Source organism: Callithrix jacchus, chromosome 4, assembly GCF_049354715.1.
Source record: "Callithrix jacchus isolate 240 chromosome 4, calJac240_pri, whole genome shotgun sequence".
Classification (NCBI taxonomy): Eukaryota; Metazoa; Chordata; class Mammalia; order Primates; family Cebidae; genus Callithrix; species Callithrix jacchus.
In genome coordinates, this window is record NC_133505.1 from 4,950,910 (window position 1) to 4,974,556 (window position 23,647).

Here is a 23,647-nt window from a genome sequence, read left to right on the forward strand (position 1 = left end):
GGAAACCAGAGTTTTATTATTACTCCGGTCTAACCTCCCTGAAAATTTGGAGGCTAGGGTTTTTCAAAGGTAGTTTGGCAAGCAGGGGGCTAGGGAATGGGTACAGCTGATTGTCTGAGGATACAATCATAGAGGTGGGGAAAGTGGTCTCCCTGAAGCTGAGTCCACTTCTGAGTGGTGGCTATAGAACCAGTTGAGTTGGGTCATGTGTCTGGTGGGGACATCCAGTCATGCAAAAGCCTGAAAAGACACCTCAAAAAGCTAATCTTAGATTCTACACTAATGACATTATTCACAAATTTGAGAAGTTGTACATCTTGTCACCTATAGAATAATGGCTGGTAATGGAATCACGTTTTAACTACGAATTCAGATCCTTCTCATCCTTCTAACCTGGTAGGCTTTCATTAGTTTTACAAAGGTGGCTTAGTTTCTTGGGAAGGGCTGTTATAATTTAAACTATAAACTAAATTTCTCCCAAAGGTAGCTTGGCCTATGCCCAGAAATGACCCAGGGCAGCTTGGAGGTTATTAGGTAAGATCTAACAAGATCTAGCAAGATAAAATTGGTTAGGTCAGATATCTTCCACTGTCATAATTTTCTCACTGCTGTAATTTTTGCAAAGGTGATTTCATAATGAGTTCAGCTGGATCATGTAATTTTGTACAACTTAAGATGGAAAAGATAATAAAGATTAATTTTATTTTTACTGTATAGAAAGACCTGAGAACAAATTTAGTTAAATATGGTCCAGTTCTGATAAATTTCAGGATTTCAAAAGAATCTTAGTATAACAGAAGAAACAGAATCAGACCTGCCCATCCCACTGGTTTGATATGGGTTCTTAACACCAGAAGGAAAGAATGGGTTAATGACCTCATGGAAGGGAGTTAAAATGTTCTGAGGATCCAAAAATCTTCTCAAAGTACCAGCCATACCCCTTGTTTGGCTTTAAATTTGTCTTTTAATTCCTTTACAGTACTAGAGGAAAAAGAAAAATTCCATCTTTTAGCTTAATTTCATGCTTCTTCCTTATTCTTCATTTATCCCTTATGGCACACCCTTGATTAAGAACAAGGCCATTTAATCTCATCAAAAAGAGTACTGGGATATGGGGCCATGGCGATAGACCAAACATATTTAATTGACTATGATTTTGAGATGGGGTTTTTATTGTGTCAAGTTGAAAATTTTTGCTTAGATTTGTCGGACAGCTGTGCTTACAAAAGAAACTCATTATTGAGATAAATTAAGGGGGAAAGGGTGGGGCCCATTAACAGTTCTCTTCTGGGGTAAACTTAGACTAGAAAAAGAAGCTCCTGAGACTGAAATACTCAGAGTGTGGAATCTAAGATACACAGACATTCCTCCTACTACCCCACCCCACCACCTTTTTCAACAGCCACAGAAATATTTATTTCTGATGTCACCTTTATTTTTTAAAGTGCTCCAAGAGCAAGAGATTCAGCCACTGCCAGCTCTGGATTACCTTTATAAAGTTTTCTATTTGTCCTGCATCCCTATTAATGTGTCTCTTCAATCCCCAGGTCTGAAAATGTCAGAAAAGATTCTTACTGACTCAGCTTGGGTGGTGCTCCCACTCTTTGAACCATAGTACTCCAGTGAGTGTAGTTCCTTTATTGACTAAATGTGAGTGCAGAATGGACTGCCCTGATTGACCATTTCCATCATCCCAATCTTGTTCCAAAGAGCAAATCATGAACCATTTGTGAAATAGAACACACAAGAAAACCACAGAACACAACACAATAATTTAGAAAGTAATCTCAGAATGCTTCCACCACAGCATAGTGTTCTTGGAAACTTTTGTTTTCACTCTTGCTATATGCATGTTTCCCTAACTGTGACTTTGGTCATGCAATAAAAGGTATTTCTTAATGTTTGTTGTAGTTAAAAAAAAAAAAGTGAAAAAGCTTTCAGGTCTACTGCAAATTCCGTCAATGCTGACGTCTCCAGATTAGGTGTTTGCAATATGTTACAGCAGCAAGACGGTTCCCTTGTTTGATCTTCTGCAGAACAGACTGCAGTAGAGCATGACTGCTCCCTTAATCCCTCTGCTCCTCTTTCACCCACTTTAGAGAGTAATCAGATGTACTTATTTCCCTTCTGGGCTTTAACACCAAGTATTATATGTCCTTGCTCATTCTCAGTTTCATTTGTCTTTTATCCCCCTACATTCCCCTCCCTTCCCCAGTATAATCACAGTAGAATATTGTCATTTCCTTTAGTAAATGTTTACTATGGCTTTCTGAATTTGTAAATTAAAAACAGCTAACACTCACCAAAAATGTTCTGTTTTACTTATTAAAATCCCTTCTCATATAATACAGTTTTCATGAACTGAGGATGACAGATTAATGCCATCATTTTGAATCAGCTGCAAGTACTACATTGAACATAAATGAGTTACTGAAGTGATATGTTTTGAAACTTAATCACAGTTCCTGCTCTGAAAGGATGGATGGCTCTGAGGAGAACTGTTGATTTCCAATATAATTATTTCTCAGTTAATTGTGGGGCATTACCCTGCAGACGTTACTTACACCTGATTTTATTTCTACTATTGTAGGAAAATCTTTTTAATATCCTACCCCCCCCTTTTTTTTTGAGATGGAGTCTTGCTCTGTCACCCGGCTAGAATACAGTGGCACAATCTTAGCTCCCTGCAACCTCCACTTCCCTGGTTCAAGCAATTCTCCTGCCTCAGCCTCTTGAGTAGCTGCGACTACAGGAAAGCACCACCACGCCCAGCTAATGTTTGTATTTTTAGTAAAGACAGTGTTTCACCATGCTGGCCAAAATGGTCTCCATCTACTGACCTCATGATCCTCAGCTCCCCCAATTGCTGGGATTACAGGTGCAAGACACCACACCCGGCCTTTAATATACTTTTTTAAAGATTTGTCTAATCATCAAGAACATTGTTAAATAACAGTGATTTTAAAAGTCCTCTAACAATAACAACTAGTATTCCACTAAGAAACAAAGATTATCCATCGAAACATGTTAACAAATGCCTTTTCAGCATCTACTCCATTTAAGATTTATTTTTCCTTTAGTCAATAGGTTTGCATTTTACTCCACTCATAGATAGATCCTGGTTTATCACTGTTGACTTTTTAATTGGCTACCAGAGTTGATTGTTCATATTTAATGGAAGATGTGTGTATACTTACCTATAACTGAGAATGTGCTGAACTTAGTACATTCTGAACCTATAACTGAGAATGTGCTGAACTTAAGTGGGTGCTGAATAATGAGAACATGGACACAGGGAGGGGAACATCACATACCAGAGCTTGCGGAGGGGTGGGGAGGGTAGGGGAGGGATAGCAGGGGGTGGGGGGATTTGGAAAGGACAACATTAGAAGAAACACCTAATGTAGATGACAGGGGACAGATGCAGCAAACCACCACAGCACGTGTATACCTATGTAACAAATATGCATGTTCTACACATGTACCCCAGAACTTAAAATATAATAAATACATAAAATTTATAAAGAATACATTTTCTTAAATATTAAACAATTTCTGTAATAATTTGAAACCATTTCATTAGCTATAGATTTATCCTTTTCTCAGATGTCTAAAAAGAAGCTGATATTTTGAAGACGTTAGCTCATTGGTAACCTCATTTTTTCCCCCATTTATCTTAGTACTCACTGTTTTCTAGGTTTAATTTAAGCACTTTCTATTTTTACAGAAACTCTTACACTTTTTCAATATTTTCAAATATGCTAACATAGGTTTTTTTTAAACTATGTCCTTGAAACCTTAAAACAATCCCTAAATATTTCTATCTAAATTAAGTCCCCAGGAAGTTTAATAATTGTTTTCAACAAATAGCTCTTCTATTTAATTCTATAGGTTTAGGTAATAATTTTCCAGACACAAGCATTATGAAGAAAATAATTTTTGGCTGGGGGAAGAGGCTCACACTTGTAATCCCAGCACTTTGGGAGCCCCAGGTGGGCAAATCACCTGAGATCAGGAGTTCCAGATCAGCCTGACCAACATGATGAAACCCCATCCGTACTGAAAATACAAAATTAGCCAGGTGTGGTGGCAGGCACCTGTAATCCCAGCTACTTGGGAGGCTGAGGCAGGAGAATCACTTGAACCTGAGAGGTGGAGGTTGCAGTGAGCCAAGAAGGTGCCATTGCACAAAAATGAAACTCTATCTTAAAAATTTTTTTTTTGACTTTGTGGATTTTAAAGGGATTTTTGTAGCTATAAATGTGCAGATTTTGGTTTTGCTTTGTGTTTGGAGAATTTTGGTCAGTTCATTTTTGTACTGTAATTTTGTTTTTGGCTGCTTTACTATTTTTCATTGTACTGTGGGTATGTACTAACAGACAGTAGACTAAAGGAGCAACAAGATATTTTAACTCATTTTCAATGGTTAAATTCAGTGCCTACTACTTCTGAATAATTGATGAAAGAAAGCTGCCTTGTCACAGTACTCTGTATTTCACCATCAAAATGATATGAGGCCAGGTGCGGTGGCTCACGCCTATTATCCCAGCACTTTGGGACCCCGAGGCAGGCAGATCACCTGAGATCAGGTGTTCAAAACCAGCCTGGCCAACATGGCAAAACCCCGTCTCTACTGAAAATACAAAAATTAGCTGGGTGTGGTGGTGGGTGCCTGTAATCCCAGCTACTGGGGAGGCTGAGGCAGGAGAATTACTTAAACCAAGGAGACAGAAGTTGCAGTGAGCTGAGATTGTGCCACTGCACTCCAGCCTGGGTGACAGGGCAAGACTCTGACACACACACACACACACACACACACACGGTATTAGGCTTTGGTTTGAGATATAACCCACATACTAAAATATTAATATTTATATATTTATACTCACAAACTTAAGTATTTATATCATAATGTATCCTTTATATTTCAAACCAAAGCCTAATTATAATATGTTACAGCAGTAAGACTGTAACATATTATAATTTGTATCATAGTGTGTGAGTTACAAACCTTATAAACATAAACTTTAATATAGTGTATTAAGCACTTTAACATAAATAAGGTATCAAGTATCTGTATGTACCTTTTATCATGGCTACGGTCTTCTAGACATACAACCATCCTAGAATTCCTGGAAGGAAATTCTTTGGTAGAAGAAAACATACAGCCTAGGAATATGTTTAGATACGCCCATTCCTTGACTCATGTCATTATAGCTCTCCCAGCAAGAGTCGTGCTGAAAGCTGCAAGTTTACAGACCTTCTTCCTTTGCTTCTCTTACTCTAATTCGACACCCTAACTAAAATACAACCCCCAAAATAAGATTTTCCATCTTCACATTATTTTTCTCAGGAATTACATAGGTTGTCACAATAATGTCCTAATTTGTTCATTTTCCCAAGAAAGATGGCATTTCCCCTTCCAGGATCCTGCTCAGATGTAGGCTCAGATGCCTGCCTGAAGTAGGTGCTGAAACAATTCGACTCAAAAAGCATCTAGTTCCGCGTTCAATACTACCGAGCATTAAAGGAAACTACTTCGGATACTCCAATAACCAGAATTGTTGAGTCCTGTTTAGGAAAGCTGTAGTCAATTAAGTTTATTATTGGAGAAACAGCATTTTGTAATCCTTTTGTAAACTAGCTCTTTCTCGGTAATTGAGTGGCTCTGAAAAGAGCCTTTGATTTCAGCTTTGGACTTTTTTTTCTTCTTCTAGATATTAGACATTCAAACCACTCTCTGGCCTTTACAACTTGTGTAGTTACTCACACTGGTCTTTGTGGTAGTGGCTCCCAACCTTCTGGGACAGCAGCACAGCTTGGATGTTGAGCAAGACGCCACCCTAAGCCGTCGTTACTCGGCCCAGCAGCTTGTTGAGCTCCTAGTCGTTGCAGATGACCAGCTGAGAATGGCGAGGGATGATGCGGGTCTTCTTGTGGAGGACCGCGTTGCCTGCCAACTCTAGGATGTCGGCGGCCAGATACTCCAGCACCGCTGCTGGGTACATCTGCGCGCCGGCCCTGACCCGCTCGGCATGGTTGCCCCTGCTGAGCAGTCGGTGGACCCCTCCCACGGGGAACTGTAGGCCCTCTCTGAATGAACGGGGTTTCGCTCCAGTGCGTGCCTTTCCCTCCAGCTTCCCTAGTCTAAGACATAGCTCAAAAATAAAACTTTCAACCGAAAAAGCCGTTAAAACGGGTCTTCAACGTATTTCTAGTCTGATGGCAAATTGTGGCTTATTATCTGATTGAGTGGCTGACAGCCCCCCTATCCAATCAGAGAACCTTACTGCTATGGCCCTATTTAGGTACATACTCTATTATCCAATCAGATGTTGGATGCAAATGACGTAGGTTGAGGGTCGAGCCTATAAATACCACACTTCGCTCCTGTCAAACGTCAGTTTCTGATCTCCCACGGAACTTGTAAGATAAACATGCCAGAGCTTACTTCAAAGGGCACTACCATTTCTAAAAAGGGCTTCAAGAAGGCGGTGGCTAAAACTCAAAAGAAGGAAGGCAAAAAGCGCAAGAAAAGCCGCAAAGACAACTATTCTATTTACCTCTACAAGGTGCTGAAGCAGGTTCACCCCGACACTGGAATCGCTTCCAAGGCTATGAGTATTATGACTTCTTTTGTTACTGACAATTTTGAGCGCATTGCCAATGAGGCTTCCCGCCTGGCGCATTTTGACAGGCGCTCAACCATCACCTCCAGGGAGATCCAGATGGCTGTGCGCCTGCTGCTGCCGGGGGAACTAGCCAAACACGCGGTGTCAGAGGGCACCAAGGCCGTCACCAAGTACACCAGCTCTAAGTAAAACATGATCTAACCAGCAGATGAGCTCCACAAACCAAAGGCTAAAGAGCCACTGTAAAGTTTCTAATAGGGCTGTAGGCTGTTTTATGAATATGCCTCGTTGCCAACTGATCGATTAGGCAAACACCGTTATCTTTAATTCTAAAGTTAGCATTAACTATCTGCAGCAGTTTTGGTGAAAGCTAGTCTCACAGCTGAAACAATTCAAAGGGAGCTTCCATAATCCTGGGTTCATGGGGATATTCTTCCTGTGGTCACTGCTATGGGGAAATAAGACTTGCCTTTTTGTCTACATTTTCTATTTCAAACCCTGTATGATGACAGCGAAAGAGGCCTGGAGCTTCCCACTTAGGGAAGTCTGGCACTGAGCATTAGGCTGTTTGCTTTCTCTTGACTTTGGCCACCATGCGTGCATAACATCCACCAAGTCCGGGTGGATCTATTTCAGCGCCTTGTAGATGTAAACGGAATAGCTCTCTCTACAGCATCTCCTGCTTTTCAGGCTCATTCTTTTCTCACATATTATAAAAAAGTGATCAAGATAACTTCCCTTGAACTGCCAGGATTTGAGGTCCGAAGCCCAAGCCTTCTGCTCTCTTGTGAACTCCAGAAAGTCAACTGTTTATTCAATGTAACAGTTCTTATCTTGCTTAGCCATTTAAGAATTCTCTCCCCAGGGATTTCCAGTCAATCCCAACAGAAGTGTTCCTGAACTGTGTTCCAGATATCCATGAGTATCACCCTATTCTCATGGTTGTCCAATATTTTAAAAATGAATAGTTACCTCATTTACAGTAAAAAAATACCCAGAACTATATTTGACTCTTTAAAATGCCAAATATATATTAAAGTGGGTGATCAGTTCACACCCATCCCGTGGTCTTCTGAAGGAGAATGACTCAGACAGCACCTGAACTAGGCTCAGTTCTAGAAAATGGACTGAAGAGGAATGGGGTCTTAAGACCCCAAGACCCAGTCGAATAGACTGACTTTTCCTGCCTTTACTTTATCCTGTCCTCTCTGGGTGAAGCCTTGGAATTGTGTGACCAGCATGACGTCAAAGTCAGAGTGTCGAGAGCAGAGGCAGGACTGCAGGGCAGTGGAGCCTGGGCTGTGATCACTCTGTTAGTGGAACTTCTCTGCCTTTGGTGACATTGCTTATCTCAACAAGTCCAGCTGGCATTTCCTGTTATTTGCAGTCAAAAATACATCTGATATAAAAGCTACATGAGGTTTGTTCTGAAAAGGTTTTATTTGCTTGTATTCATAATTATCGATTGCCCAGATAATCCTAAAAGTCCTTGGGTAGCCGGCACGGTGGCTTACGCCTATAATCCCAGCACTTTGGGTGGATCACGAGGTCAAGAGATTGAGACCATCCTGGTCAACATGATGAAACCCCGTCTCTACTAAAAATACAAAAAATTAGCTGGGCATGGTGGCGCATGCCTGTAATCCCAGCTACTCAGGAGACTGAGGCAGGAGAATTGCCTGAACCCGGGAGGTAGAGGTTGCGGTGAGCCGAGATCGCGCCATTGCGCTGCAGCCTGGGTAACAAGAGTGAAACTCTGTCTCAAAAAAAAAAAAAAAAAATCCTTGGGTAATCAGGGTAGCGACAATGGTCACAAACTTGACAAGTTTATTTGGCAGCTGTGTGATACCTGCTGTTTTCCAGGGTGTTAGAAAAGCAGGAATCCCTGATTACAGATGATCCCATCGCCAATACAAGGTGGGCATAGATGCCCCTTCCCCACCCACTTGTCACCTCCTTGGAAGATTTCCCAGCTAAATAATGCAAGGGTTGTGTAGGGGCTGTCTTACTGTGCACAAAAGTGTGGAAGCACTTATTTTAATGGGTCTTGCTGGTACATTGATATATCCTATTAAATGGTACTGTTTAAAGAAAGCATATATGCATCAAAAATTTCATTGAAAGATAAAAGTTAAACGAACATGAGTTAAACAAATCAAGAATTCCAGCTAACCACAGGTTTCCAGGTAGTATTTGATCCGTTTTCAAGGCAGCTCATATCAGTTTAATGCTTGTCAGCTCTTACAAATTTAAATTCGTTTCAATCCTGCTAACCAGACGGGTGGGTTCTCCAGAGTCCCCCAAATCATTTCCATATCTTGACTTACCTACGACACAAAAACGAACTCCCTCCCAACTACTCCTTTTGTAGGGTCTTAAAATTTGAAATCACTGTGCAAGTTGTCTACATCGCTGCGCTTTGCACCTTTACATATGTACTGCTAACCTTAAACTTACCAGTGTCAGTCAGCAGGTGGCTTAGACAAAACTACTAGTCTTTTAACTAGTTGACCGGGCCCCACCCACTTTTAAGACGCATTGTCACTCAAGCTGGAATACAGTAGAGCGATATTTTGCTCACTGTAACCTCTGCCTCCCGGGTTCAATTCTTTTGCCTCAACCTCCCGAGTAGGTGGGATTACAGGCGCTCACATTACACCCAGCATTTTTTGTACTTTCAGTAGAGATGGAGTTTTACCAAGTCGACCCAGGCTGTTCTCGAACTCCTGACTTCATGATCCACCCGCCTGGGTCTCCCACCGAAGTGCTGGGATTAGAGGCCTAAACCACCGCGCCTGGTCCACCTTTTGAGACGGAATCTCACTGTCACCCCGATGGAGTGGCAATGTCGATTTCAACTCAACTCCCACCTCCCACGCTTAAAGGATTCTGCCTCCGCCTCAGGAGTAGCGGTGATTATAGATCCCCGCTACACCGCCCAGCTAATTGGCCTCAGATAATCAGCCACACAGCCCTCCCAAATTTAGGGCTGGGATTGTAAGCGTGAGCCACTGCCCAGTGATGAAGTGTACAGCTCTTTAAGTGTATTTGAAGTGGCTCTGAAAAGAGCCTTTGGGTTCCGTTTACTAGGCAGACTTATTTGGAGCTGGTGTACTTAGTGACAGCCTTGGTGCCCTCAGACACCGCATGCTTAGCCAGCTCTCCTGGTAGCAGCAGACGCACTGCTGTCTGAATTTCTCTGGAACTAAGGGTGGAGCGCTTGTTGTAGTGAACTAAGCGTGATGCTTCGCTCGCTATACGCTCAAAGATGTCAGTGGCGAAGGAATTCATAATGCTCATGGCTTTGGAAGATATGCCAGTGTCCGGATGGACCTGCTTCAGCACCTTGTAGATGTAAATAGAATAGCTCTCCTTGCGGGTCTTCTTCCGCTTCTTGCCCTCCTTCTTCTGTGTTTTCAGAACAGCCTTCTTGAAGCCTTTTTTAGAAATGATGGCTCCTTTAGAAGACAGTTCCGGCATGGCTTACCGCACACTTCTGGAGTGTTAACGGCTCTTCAGTGTTAAGCAGCTCTTTTAGGGTGTTAACCAGCTCTTTTGGAGTGTTAACCAGCTCTTTTGGAGTGTTAACCAGCTCTTTTAGGGTGTTAACCAGCTCTTTTGGAGTGTTACAGCTCTTTCTTCCGTAGCACCCTTGCTCCAAAGAATGCCTAGTAACGGGTAACTGTAGAGACGCAAAACTGCGGTATTTATAGGCACGGTCCTCAACTGGCGTGTTGGGTATCCAAAATCTGATTGGACAACCGAAAGTGGCGTGAATGCAAATAAGGCGTTTCTAGTAAGACTCTCTGATTGGGTAGAACGATCATCAGCCAATCAGAGAGCAAATTCCAACCTCAGTTAGACTATAAATAGTCCCAGTAGTGACCCTCTGAGCCGTATTTTTCCGTAGCTGCTATTTTGCACGGAAGACATGTCTGGACGCGGGAAGCAGGGAGGAAAAGTACGAGCTAAAGCTAAGTCCCGCTCTTCTAGGGCGGGCTTGCAGTTTCCTGTAGGTCGAATCCACCGTCTGCTTCGCAAAGGCAAATATGCGGACCGTATAGGAGCGGGTGCGCCAGTATACTTAGCGGCTGTGTTGGAATATCTAACCGCAGAGATCCTTGAACTGGCTGGCAATGCATCTCGTGATAACAAAAAAACTCGCATTATTCCCCGACACCTGCAGCTAGCTATCCGCAATGACGAGGAGCTCAATAAGCTGTTGGGTGGCGTGACGATTGCACAGGGCGGAGTCCTGCCCAACATTCAAGCAGTGCTGCTGCCCAAGAAGACTGAGAGTCACCACCACAAATCTCAAAGCAAGTAATTCCTCCGGATTCTGTTCGGTGCATCTGTGACCGAAGTCAGGAAACAAAAGGCTCTTTTCAGAGCCACCTACTAGCTCAGAAAAGGCTGTGCAGTACTAAACATATATTACTGCTGTCGTTAAGTAACCGTCTTAGCAAGCGCCCGTCAGAAGCAACACCTGTCAAAGTGCACTTCCGCATTGTATGAGGGAATTTCCCTCGAGCTCTGGGTCAACCATTAGTTTGATATTTTAGGGGTACTTACGCTTTAGAATTATACAGACCTAACTAGGTGTGATGGCTCTCAGTTGCCAGAACTTGCACTTGAGGTCGAAGTGGGAGGGTCGCTTAAATCGAGTTTAACATAGCAGGGACTCTGTCCCCACAGAAACTAGCCGGGCCTGGTGGTGCAGGCCTGTAGTCCCAGCTACTTGCGACGTTGCGGTGGGAGCGTTGATGTCGGGCAGCGGCAGTTACAGTAAGACAAGATTGCGCCACTGCACTCCAGTCTGGACGACAAGAGGGAGGCTGTATTTCAAAAACTGTCGGTTAAGGGCTATGTATGGAAGATTGGATTGTAAGCAGGAGAGGTGTGTAACCTTCCAGTCTTAAGTTCAGAAAAATCAGTAAGTAAAATAAGTTAAACGGCATTTAGAACAGAATTCTTAAAATGTAAGAATGTTAAGAAACCTTATACCATATGTGATGTGAGATACTAGAGTCAGGCAGGAATGAAACTAAAAGGCCTAACATAATTTGAGGTTTAGAAATTTGGGACAATAAACCCTTCAAAAGTTTTGACTACTAAAAAGAGGCACAATTGTGTTAGCTTTTTGTGCTGTAAACACCAAGAGAAATTGAAACGCAAAACCCGTTTAGTATCGCTGCCAAATAACTAAAAATTACTGTATGATATTCGATAGTTGACCTTACCTCAAAAAAAGTCACTGCTAAACAATATCTACACAGAATAAGGCATATATAGAAGCAGGTATGGAGAAAATTATAAAGTTCTATAAAATAAAACATGCCGAGTAAGGACAATCAAGTTCAAAGTGAATCTTGAATTAACCTGCATAAAGATAAGGGATGCAATTCGCAAGGCAAAAACCGAAGATTTTTGAAAACAAATGGCAACTATATGTTGAATAAAACTGGGTAATATTTAAAACACGGCAAATGTGAAACAAAATCGGGATATATAAGACAAATCTATACAGATGAATTCCAAGTAATTACTGTAGATACTTCATCAAGTAAGTGGCATTTAACTCCCAGACTTGCCGAAGCACAGAGTATGGAAAGGCAGAGGAGGGACTTGACTTTACAGGAGAGAACCTGTGTGTTCTTTTATTCCAAATGCACAATTTACTTTCATTTCCAGTTCTAATGCAAGCCTATTAAAATTACATTAAACTAAATATTTAGATACAATAAGATGTATGAAAAATTGTAATTACATGTTAAAGGAGACATGTCCCTTGACTTTTGAAAAACAATTTACTTATGTAAGTTTCTGATTTTCCTTATAGAATTTTCACACAATTCATAGCATTTATCTCCAGGTCTTCTTTTTTATTACTGTATTTTGGGGAAATATTTAGAAGGTTTCTTTTATGTTTTCTTATTGACCATGTTTTTTTTTTTTTTTTTTTTTTTTTTTTTTTTGAGACGGAGTTTCGCTCTTGTTACCCAGGCTGGAGTGCAATGGCGCGATCTCGGCTCACTGCAACCTCCGCCTCCTGGGTTCAGGCAATTCTCCTGCCTCAGCCTCCCGAGTAGCTGGGATTACAGGCACGCACCACCGTGCCCAGCTAATTTTTTGTAATTTTAGTAGAGACGGGGTTTCACCATGTTGACCAAGATGGTCTCGATCTGTTGACCTCGTGATCCACCCGCCTCGGCCTCCCAAAGTGCTGGGATTACAGGCGTGAGCCACCGCGCCCGGCCTCTTATTGACCATGTTTTACAGACATTTTTTATTTTTGGACTGTTTCGTATTTCCTTATTAAATTCTGTCATTTCTGTTCAGCTTTTTTCTTCTGTGGTTTTCCAGGGAGGCAGAAAAACTCACAGAATTTTTTCCTGTTGTTTTAAATAGTTGACTTTCTTGTCTAGATGCATTGCCTAATGGTTATGAGTGATAATAAATAAAATGGTGATATTGACCTTTTTTTTTTTGAGACAGAGTCTTCCTCTGCCGCCCAGGCTGGAAGGCAGTGGCCCCATCTCGGCTCACTGCAACTTTCGCCTCCTGGGTTCAAGTGATTCTCCTACCTCATCCTCCTGAGTAACTGGGATTACAGTCGTGTACCATGACGTCTGGCTAATGTTTGTATTTTTAGTAGAGACGGGGTTTCACCAGGTTGGCCAGGCTGGTATCGAATACCTGACCACACACCTCGGCCTCACCAAAGTCCTGGGATTACTGGGTGGGGTCCAGGGCTACAGGTACCGGCCCAGGGAACCTGGGGCTGCCTCAGCAGGCCTCATGGGGAGAAAGCGAGCTGATAGTCTGGGGATTGCCGAAAAGGCAGGAAGGCCCAGAGGCGGCTTGGGAGGGGCCGGGGGCCCAAAGACCTCAGCAAGGCGGCTCTCCCAGGCCCTCTCTCCCCTCCAGAAACCCGTCAGACCTGGTCCCTGCCTAGCTCCGGAGTTTCGGGCCCGCTCCATGTTGGGTTGAGTGCCTTGGGCGCTGGCCCAGGGGGTCTAGGGCTGCCGGGGCGGGCCAAGGGCCTCTGGGGAAGCGGCAGGCGGGCGGGAGAGAGCAAGCTGATAGAGGATGGCTGGGCGGCAGGGAGGCCCAGAGGCGGCTTGGGAGGGGCGGAGGTCTCAAAGCCCCCAGCCAGCCGGTTCTCCTAGGTTCTCTCTCCTCTCGAGGGCCCGGCCAGACCCGGCCCCTGTCAAGCTCCGGAGCTCCGAGCCCGCTCCGGGTTGGGGCGAGGGTTTCGGGCGCCGGCTGAGGAGGTTTGGGGCTGCCGCGGCGGGCCCCAGGGGAAGAAGCAGTGAAGCGAGAGTGAGCTGATAGGGAACGGCTTGGGGCGGTAGGGAGGCCTAGAGGCGGCTTTGGAGGGGTTTGGGGGCCCAAAGCCGCAAGCAAGTCGGCTCTCCCAGGCCCTTTCTCCCCTCCAGAAGCCGGCCAGACGCGGCCCCTGCCTATCTCTGGAGCTCCGCTCCGGGCCGCTCCGTATGGGGGCGAGGTCCTTAGGCGCCCGCCCGGGGCCCTGGGGGTGCCGCGCGGGCCTCCACGGGCTGTCCAGAGCCCCAGGGGAAGCTGCAGGCCGGCAGGAGAGAGGGAGCTGAAAAGGATGGCTGGGGAGGCAGGGAGGCGCGCAGGCAGCTTCGTAGGGGCGCGGGGGCCTAAAGCGCCCAGCAAGCTGGCTCTCCGGGTTTTCTCAAGGGCTGGCCAGACTCCGCCCCTGCCTAGCTCCGACCCTCCGGTCCTACTCCGGGTGGGGGCAAGGCCCCCAGGCACCGGCCGAGGGGGCTGTGGAGCTTCCGCGGCGAGCCTCCACGGGGCGGCCCTGGGTCCCAGGGGAAGCAACAGGCCGGCGGGACAAAGCGAGCTGATAGGCAGGTGGTAGCTAGGGAAACGGGCAGGGCCGCGGGCGGCGTGGGAGGGGCCCCGGGAGAGGCCGCCCAGACCCGCCCCCCCCACCTAGCTCCGGAGCTTGGGCCCACTCCGTGTGGGGGCGAGAACCTTAGGCGCTCGCCCAGGGGGCTTGGGGATGCTGCGGCAGGCTTCCACCGAGGGGCCCCGGGCCTCCGGAGAAGCGGCAGGCAGGTGGGAGAGAGCGAGTTGACAGTCAGGTGGTGACTGGGGAGGCAGGGAGACCTGCCGGCGGGTTGGGAGCCGCCCATCATCACAGGCGTTAGCAACCATGCCCGGCCGACTTATTTTTTATTACAACCAGGCTAATATGACACTTTCTAATGCCTATGCCGGTTTTAATGGGACCTGTGTAATTCCAACATTGGTAAGAGTTATTAATTAAAAATAAATACTGGCTATTAACAATAGCAGTTTAGCAACAACTGGGACAAATATATGCTATTTTTTTTCCTTTTACTTTTAATTAATAATCACATTGAAGGAATTCGGAACCCACCACTCCCAAATATGTCACTCTGACATTACCTATTTGGAGTTAAAGACACTTGAAAAACAGCAGGTGCATGAACACTCGGACATTTGTTTCTTAAAAGCACGAAATGAAAGATGCCCTCCCTGTACCAGAAGGAAAGTATTATTCTCATCAAGGACAGAAAATTAAGGCCAAAGAAAATCTGTACAAATAAACCTTGTTACACCAACCCTTATCTCTCTAATCACTACGCCTAATTAATTACCCTAACCCAAGCCCCTTTGCCTGTCACATTTTCACAATTTACTGCACTTTGTCAGATTCTTCATATAAGTGTTCCATTCTTTGTCTTTGGGTCTTCGTTTCCTTATGAAGTCTCCTGTGCCACATAAAACTCGCATTCAGTAAATCATGTATGCTTTTCTCCTGTTGACCTGTGTTCCTGTCAGTTTAATTCTCAAGCCCAGCCAAAATATCCTGAGGGTAGGAGTTAAGTTTTCCTTCGCCACTGCAACATTATGGATTTCTCATCAGCAATCACAGAAGTCATAAAATGATAGAATAATATCTTTGAAGTTCTAAAGCAAAACAGCTCTCAATTTAAAATTCTGTGCTCAGATGAACTTTTTCTGTGTAAGCGTGAAATAATTTTTGGACAAAGACCAGAAAGTTTTGCCACTCACAAATACATCCTAGAATTAATGCTAGAGAATGTGCTGAAATAAAAAGATTGAACTCAGAAGAAAGATCGAGATGCAGGAAGCAATACTGCCAAAGGAAGAGGTAAAAGTATAAATCCATCTAAATAAATATGCTAGTTGTAAAAAAGGAAAAAACACCTCACAATGATACTTATTAGAATATTAAGAAAAGAAATGAACCAAAAACACTAGACAGTAGATACAAAGGATGAAATGGGCTGAAACAAACTAAAGCATTTTGATGTCCTTGTATTGTTTATAAGGATATACATGCTGATTGTTACATTTTCTTAAGTCAAGTGTATATTTTATTATGTTAAATGTAACCACTAAAATAATAATATTCAGTCCGGGCTCGGTGACTCAAGCCTGTAATCCCAGCACTTTGGGAGGCCGAGGCGGGTGGATCAAGAGATCGAGACCATCCTGGTCAACAGGGTGAAACCCCGTCTCTACTAAAAATACAAATAATTAGCTGGGCATGGTGGCGCACGTCTGTAATCCCAACTACTCAGGAGGCTGAGGCAGGAGAATTTCTTGAACCCAGGAGGCGGAGGTTGCGGTGAGCTGAGATTGCGCCATTGCACTCCAGCCTGGGTAACAAGAGTGAAACTCCGTTTAAAAAAAATTAAAATTAAAATTAAAACAATAATATTCAGAAAAAAGGGATAACAACAAAAAAACACAGCTATACCTTGATTATAAAATACCTAAAATTTATTGGCACAGAACATTTAGAAGAAAAAGAAGGGAGAAAATATATTCCAGACAAAACCGTCCCCCCAAAGAAATTGTTTTGCAAAATTAATAGCAGAGATAATATGTAATGAAAAAATAATTTGAAAATTAAAAGCAGAAAAATTATCTAGGTAGATACACTGTTCTTCATCGTGTTAACACCCAAAAATAGATTTATAGAAAACAAACAGCAGAAATATACAAGAAAGAATACGTTCACAATTACAGTGTATATTTTAGTATGTCTGTCTTGGAAAAAGGTAATCACCCCTACCACATTTTGTAATGTTAAAAACACACTAAAGCATAATTCATGAGTTAAGTAGCAAAACCATAAACCTCTGTCTCTGTCTCAGTCTACTACTATGCCTCTGTTTCTCTGTTTCTAAAATGTATAATATTGTCATTGTCATCTATATGCTTAACAGTCCTAAAGAGACCTATGAGTCCTCTTCCCTAAAATTTATTTATTTAAAATAATATTTTTTTGAGAGATGGAGTTTCGCTCTGTTGCCCAGGCTGGAGCGCAGCCACGCTATCTCAGCTCACTGCAACTTCCGCCTCCTGGATTCAAGTCATTCTCCTGCCTCAACTTCCCAAGTAGCTGGGATTATAGGCATGAGCCACTATGCTCAGCTTTTGTATTTTTAATAGACATAGGGTTTCAATAATGTTTTTCAAGCTGGTCTCAGGTAATCTGCCCGCCTCGGCCTCTCAAAAGGATTACAGGTGTGAGCCACTGTGCCTCGCCCTCTTCCCTAAACTTTACAGTCAAAGATTTATTATTTGTTCCACAAAAATTGAGAGCTTACAAAATACAAGGCGCAGTTGTAATCCTTTTACTATTATAAACAATGCTGAAACAAACATCTACATGCATCCATTGTCTTCTTTTCTCCTGCAGTGTTTCTTGATAGATATTTCCAGCATTGAAGAGGCCGTGCTGTACAAATCCGATGAGATCCTGTCCTCCTAGAGCCCAAGTTCCTCATTCTCACTCACCACCTACATACCCAGCATATTCAAGTCTTACATACATAACACTGTCCCTTTGCCATTTCTATGATTAACATCTCTCATCTGCTCCCTCTAGCGGTCTTGAACCCATTGTGCTTTAATTCACCTGTGTCATTATGAGTTGTATAACTTTTCTAGAATGTTCTTCTTGCCCTTCTTCATTTAATTCGTTTCTATGTGTCCTTCAAGGATATGCTCATACATTATGTCATTTGTGAAGCTTTTCTTGATCATTCCCCACCCCCCATCTAAGAGTCATTTAAATGTCCCTCTGGTGACCTGGTTTTACATATTCCATTTAAATTGTTATTGTTTATGCCTGTCTCTTCTACTAAATATAAAGCTTTTTATATTTATAAAACCATAAAGCTTTTTATGAGAATGTTTTAATCGTTTAGCCGAATTTCACAGTGCCTAAAACACAGAAGATACCAACTAATGACTGGTTGGATACATAAATACACATTTTTCTGAGTTCCAGCTGCTTACTTTTTAGTATTTAAATGATAATAGTAATATAGAAAATTGAAAGTAGAAAGGCATCAATCATTTCCCATTTTGACATATTTATTCTATTTTTGTATTTTTTCCACCAACCTTTTTGCTTATAGAGAAATTTTTCTCTTTCAATACCATGTTTTTTAAAAATGCATCATCATAGCATTAGATTTTTAAGTGGTTATGTAATTTTGTAATTCTTGTTTTTTAATTCTCAATTTTAATAGCTGCATCAAGACATACACTGAGCACTTACTTTGTACCACACATTTTGATCTTGTTTAATCCTCAAAGCAATCCTGTTGCTCAGCGCTGCTGTTATACCCGTTTCACTGATGAAGAGATTAAACGTTGGAGCAACAGAGCTAGCACTGGAGCCAGCCTTTCAACTCAGACAGTCTGACTCTAAAACCCACCTTAACTGCTACTATACTAGAGTGATTGTACCATAATTTAGTTAAATATATCTTTTGTTGTTGGGGCTATTTTGTGGGGGATACTTTATTTATTTTGCAACGAGTCTCATTCTGTCACCCAGGCTAGAGTGCAGTGGCACAACCTCCTTCTCACTGCAACCTCTGCCTCCTGGGTTCAAAGAATTCTCCAGTTCTCCTCCCTCAGCCTCCCTAATAGCTGGAATTACAGGTACGTGCCAACATGCTGGCTAATTTTTATATTTTTAGTAGAGACAGGGTTTCACCATGTTGGCCAGGTTGATCTCGAATTCTGACCTCTAGTGATCCGCTTGCCTCAGCCTCCCAAAGTGCTGGGATTACAGGCATGAGCCACCAGGCCAGGGCGGGTTGATCATTGTTATCTACTTAGGCTGCTTCCAATATTTTATTATTACAATCAATGCTGTAATGAACATCTACGCAAAAATAGCTTTCTCTCCTTCTGAAGTACTTGTTTAAACCATTCCTAGATATGGGATGACTGGGTCAAAGAATACATAGATTTTATGGCTTTTTCTGCATGTTGTTACTATTCCAGATTATTGCACCAGAGGCCGTTGGCAATGCCTGAGAGTATTTCTATTTTATTTTGCCCTCACAGAATATGGTGTTATTTTAAGAAAAATGTGTTTGGTAGAGTACAGGGTAACTACATTTATTTTAGTTTGCACTTCTTTTCATCAAAGTGAGACTGAATATTTCCATTTATGTGTGTGTGTGTGTGTGTGTGTGTGTGTGTACATATCTACCATACATCGCTTATCAACAGGGATACACATTCTAAAATATTTATTGTTAGGTGATTTCATTGTGTGAACATCAGAATGTACTCATACAAACTTAGATGGTAGAGGCTGCTACATACCTAGGCTATAGGGTGTAGCCTATTGCTCCTGGGTTTCTGTACAGCATGTTACTGTGGTGAACACTGTGGGCGACTGTAACGTAACAGTAAGTATTTGAATATCTAAACATAGAAAAGGTACAGTAAATATATGGTCTGGCATTGAGCAAAACATTGTTATGCAGCTCATGCTGTATATATGTTTGTTTTTGCCAGGTAATTCCATCTTCAGAAATGTCTCTGGGTCCATAAAAAATAATTTAAACAACAAATTCGAAGTAGTTGTCTTGTGACATTATAAAACTTGAGTTATATTAGGCTTTTACATAGAATATTTGCAAAGTCTGAATAAAGCAATTTTATAATGTCAATGAGAGCCAGCTGAATTTTTAAAACTTGCTCTTAGAGAAAGCTCTCATTAATTTAAAATTCAGTCACACATGAGCTCCTTTAAAGTCAAATATAATCTAAGCTAACACCAGGGGGAGCCCAGTAGTCGTTCATGTGAAAATAAATCTGACTTTTTATTTATTTTTTTTTGAGACGGAGTTTCGCTCTTGTTACCCAGGCTGGAGTGCAATGGCGCGATCTCGGCTCACCCAACCTCCGCCTCCTGGGTTCAGGCAATTCTCCTGCCTCATCCTCCTGAGTAGCTGGGATTACAGGCACACGCCACCATGCCCAGCCAATTTTTTGTATTTTTAGTAGAGACGGGGTTTCACCTTGTTGACCAGGATGGTCTCGATTTCTTGACCTCGTGATCCACCCGCCTCAGCCTCCCAAAGTGCTGGGATTACAGGCTTGAGCCACCGCGCCCGGCCCAAATCTGACTTTTAATACATTTCTGAAGTGACGGTGAAATTATGAATACTGCATTTAATAGTTCTATGGAGAAAAAAATTGAAATCCGTGCTTAAAATATCCATTCAGACTTCAACCTTTTAGTAAACTGAAAAAAAAAAACATGAGAATGATTACGTGAACAACAGTAATAGAACACCCACCAATGACTGTACAGATCTTGTTTCAATTGCTATTTCCGCCTCCTGTCCGCACAGGAATCACACAGGCCTTCAGAACCCAGCTCTGCTACTTCTAAGCTGAGTGTTCTTGAACCAGTTACTTAATCTCTCTGTCTCGGTCTCTTCACCTGTACATGGTAATACCTACCTCACGGGGTAATTGTGAAGATCACACTGAGCTCACATCAGTAAAGCGTCCACACACAGGACAGGCTCAGATACGTTAGTTCACTTCTTCATGTAAAGCAGTGATTCTCAACCAAAGGTGTTTTTGCCACCGGTGGATATTTAGCAATGTTGGGAAGCATTTCTGGTTGTCACAACTGGCGGCAGGCATCTCGTGGTCAAGGCCAGGGATGCTACTAAACATCTTGCTTGGGACAACTCCCCAAATCAAAAAATTATCTGCTCTAAAATGCTAAAAGTGCCAGGGTCGGAAATCCTTTATCTGTCTAGAGAAATCTAACATCATCATTAACAGTCCTTTGCTGAGAGTCTATTCAATGTTGGATTCAATTTGAGTTTCTGGAAATATGAAATATAAAGATCTTGCCATGCAGGGGATTACAGTCTAATAGTGGGACTATAGCTTATCACAGTCTGTGAGTTTGGGAATGGGAAAGAGTAAGGGAAGTGCAGAGAACACTCCCTTTTTTCAGTTTAAAGCAAGCACCTTCAGCATCCCCATCTCTGTGAGCAAAACATTGCAGAGTACCCTGGATGTCCTTTGGCTGTCTCCATGCTAATGGAGCAGTCCAGTTTCCTTCCTAGGGTTTGCTATCCCTTCACTGAGTCTTGCTTGAGAAAGATGTGCTAGTCACTTCTCAGCACTTCTTATTGAAGTGCTGGCCTCTGCTCTGCCCTTTCCTGCAGAATGGGACTATGTGAGGGTAGCTCTCACCTTCTGACCCTCAGCGCATTCTTCCCCTCAGCCCTGGGGAGTTTCCTGTGGTTAGCTATGGAAGAGAGTAAGAGCCACTTCTGCCCACCACACATGGCTGGTGGCTCACGAGAGAAAGGCTTTTGAGTCACAAGTCCTGTGAGAGTCCCGGCTCCGCTGCTTTCTTCCTGAGGCGCCTGAGGAAAGTCTCAACATATCCGGCCTCCACTTGCTCCTTTAAAGCCCAAAAGGAGGAGTCTCTCATGAGGTTTGAGTGAACTTTATTTGGTGCTTTGCAAGTATAAATCATAATTCCCCTCTGCTTTGCTTGTTGAGTCCTGCCTGCTCAAAAGTTCTGTGACCAAGCTCTGTATTTGCCACAAAATTACGCTTGTGTGGCCTTATGTTGATAGCTAGAGGCAGGTAGATTCATGCTTAAAAGCACCTACTGTGTGTCCATTCTGAATTCATCACTCTGTGCCCATTGTTTAAGACACAAGTATGGAAAAGCACTCTAGGGGAGGCTGTGGGGCTGACTGAGCTGAAGGCCTGGGAGCTCACTTGCTGGCTCCTCCACTGCCCATGCTTGTCATCAGCCAGCTGGGGAGCCCGGTTCTGAATATGCTACTTTTCTAGTTTCATGTTTGTCTAGAAAGAAACCAAACATCTATACCACGTATCCAAACTGCATACGTGTGTAGTTATGACTGTTCTATCAGATCAGAAACTTACTGGAAACGTTTAAATGAAACAGTAGGAATCCCTGTAGAGCTAATTTTGTGGATGGTCTTCTGTGTGGTTTCAAAAGAAATGGTGGGTGATATAATTGAAAATTATGTGTAGTGTTGTGCAGCAGTAGTAAGGAAGCCAATCGGTAGACGATCAGAGGACAGCAGAGGCAAGTTCTGGACTCCCTGTCGTGGAGGGGAGCAAGATCTGAGTTGGTCTGACTCCACGCCCACCCACGCCCGCGGGGAAAGAGCACCCTTGAATTTGACCTGTTACTCCTACAGCAGATGGTCCAGAGGAAATGTGCAGGCATTTTACATAAACATGCATCTTAAAATGGGATTTGGAGTAAAATGAACACGCACTTGGAGAGGACCTTCACTTCCTGCCACATCTCATGATTGACTCCACTGAAGTAAATCCTGTGTCCCAGGCAGCAGCTGAACAACTGAGGGAAAGGCCACTACACCTTTCAAACGTTAACTCACGAGTTGTGATGGGTCATCTGGCACTGCAATCCCTCCAATAGACTGTATTTCTCCTGGCCTAGCTTGAAGGAAGCCATTATGGTGTCCCCACTTCCCCCCAGGGAGGAGTCATCAATTATGTTCGGGTCTTCTCTCCTCTCTGCTTCCACTCATATAGAGGTGTAAAAAGCATAATAAGACAGCAGAAAATAAAAATAAGATATGGAATTTAACATATGCATCCACTGAGCCACAGAGCTAGGTAACCACCTACACTAATCCTGCCAAGGATCTGGTGAGTAGTTATTTCTACTTTACCTCTATTTTAAAGGTCAGGAAACCAAGAGAGATTTTTTTTCCTATGAGCCCTGTTACGGGTTGAATTGCATACTCTCCAAATTCATATCTTGAAGTCCTAACCCTCAGTACCTCAGAATATGCCCTATTTGTAAATAGGATCATTGCCGATGTAATTAGGTAAGATGAAGTCATACTGGCATAGGATGAGCCCTAATCCAATACGAATGGTGTCCTTATAAAAAGAGGAAATTTGGATCCAGAGCCAGACATGCAAACAGGAGGACTGCCATGTGAAGACAAAGGCAGAGACCAGGGCAGCACTTTCACTAGCCAAGGAACACCAAAGATTGCCAGCAAACCACCACAACCTGGGAGAGAGACATGAAACAGCTTCTCCCTCACAGCTCTCAGAAGGAAACAGCCCTGCTAACACCTTACTCTCAGATTTTCAGCTTCCAGAACTGTAAAATGATAAATTTCTGTGTTGAGAGCCACCTAGTTTGTGATACTTTCTTAGGGAAGTTCTAGGAAACTAACACAGTCCCCCGGTGAGTTCTTAGCAAAGCCAGGATTTGGGTTCAGCCCTTCTGATTCTTGATGTAGTGCTCTTTTCTTCACAGAGCAGCTGCCTTATTTCCTGAGGAGAACTGACCACTTCCATCTGATTATCAGGGACTGACTCCTGGAAGAAGTGAGCTTTGAGCTGTGCTTAAAGGTGAGAATGTTTTGATGTGTGGAAAAGAGAGTGGAGAGTGAGGATCACACCAAGAGTGAGGAAGGCTCCAGGCAAGTTAAGGCTGGAACAGAGAACCCATATAAGGAAGTATCTGGTTAAAACTTGCATGTGCTGAGTACTAGCATTATGGCCTTGCAGCGGTTTATAAATCTGGTGGAGATAAAAGTTGTGGCCAATACAAAGTCATTTAAGATTTCTGCGGACCTGAGCATGCCGGGGATCACAGGGTCAGGCTT

The 23,647-nt window shown here is 43.2% G+C and overlaps 4 protein-coding genes and 1 pseudogene across 5 annotated transcripts in view; 3 read left to right on the plus strand and 2 right to left on the minus strand.

The window, feature by feature from the left end:
- LOC118153066 (histone H2A type 2-C-like) overlaps positions 1–6,314 on the minus strand; it is a 30,238-nt pseudogene extending 23,924 nt beyond the window's left edge. The window contains exons 1-2 of the transcript XR_013534714.1: positions 6,286–6,314; positions 5,771–6,201 (exon numbers count right to left, since the gene is read on the minus strand). The product of XR_013534714.1 is annotated as a histone H2A type 2-C-like (transcript). The remainder of the gene's footprint in view (positions 1–5,770; positions 6,202–6,285) is intronic.
- The window catches only part of CARMIL1 (capping protein regulator and myosin 1 linker 1), a 468,543-nt gene that overhangs the window by 57,794 nt on the left and 387,102 nt on the right, over positions 1–23,647 (plus strand). The window contains exon 4 of the mRNA XM_078368170.1: positions 23,296–23,390. The gene's annotated coding sequence lies outside the window, so the exon portion shown is untranslated. The remainder of the gene's footprint in view (positions 1–23,295; positions 23,391–23,647) is intronic.
- Positions 6,400–8,351, plus strand: LOC100405699 (histone H2B type 1-A-like). Its single transcript, XM_035297361.3, has one exon. The coding sequence runs from the start codon at positions 6,438–6,440 to the stop codon at positions 6,819–6,821; it is 384 nt and encodes a 127-aa protein (XP_035153252.1). The 5' UTR covers positions 6,400–6,437; the 3' UTR covers positions 6,822–8,351.
- Positions 9,661–10,312, minus strand: LOC100406067 (histone H2B type 1-A). The gene has a single exon (XM_002746163.6). The coding sequence runs from the start codon at positions 10,110–10,112 to the stop codon at positions 9,729–9,731; it is 384 nt and encodes a 127-aa protein (XP_002746209.1). The 5' UTR covers positions 10,113–10,312; the 3' UTR covers positions 9,661–9,728.
- Positions 10,529–10,973, plus strand: LOC100406436 (histone H2A type 1-A). The gene has a single exon (XM_078368178.1). The coding sequence runs from the start codon at positions 10,564–10,566 to the stop codon at positions 10,957–10,959; it is 396 nt and encodes a 131-aa protein (XP_078224304.1). The 5' UTR covers positions 10,529–10,563; the 3' UTR covers positions 10,960–10,973.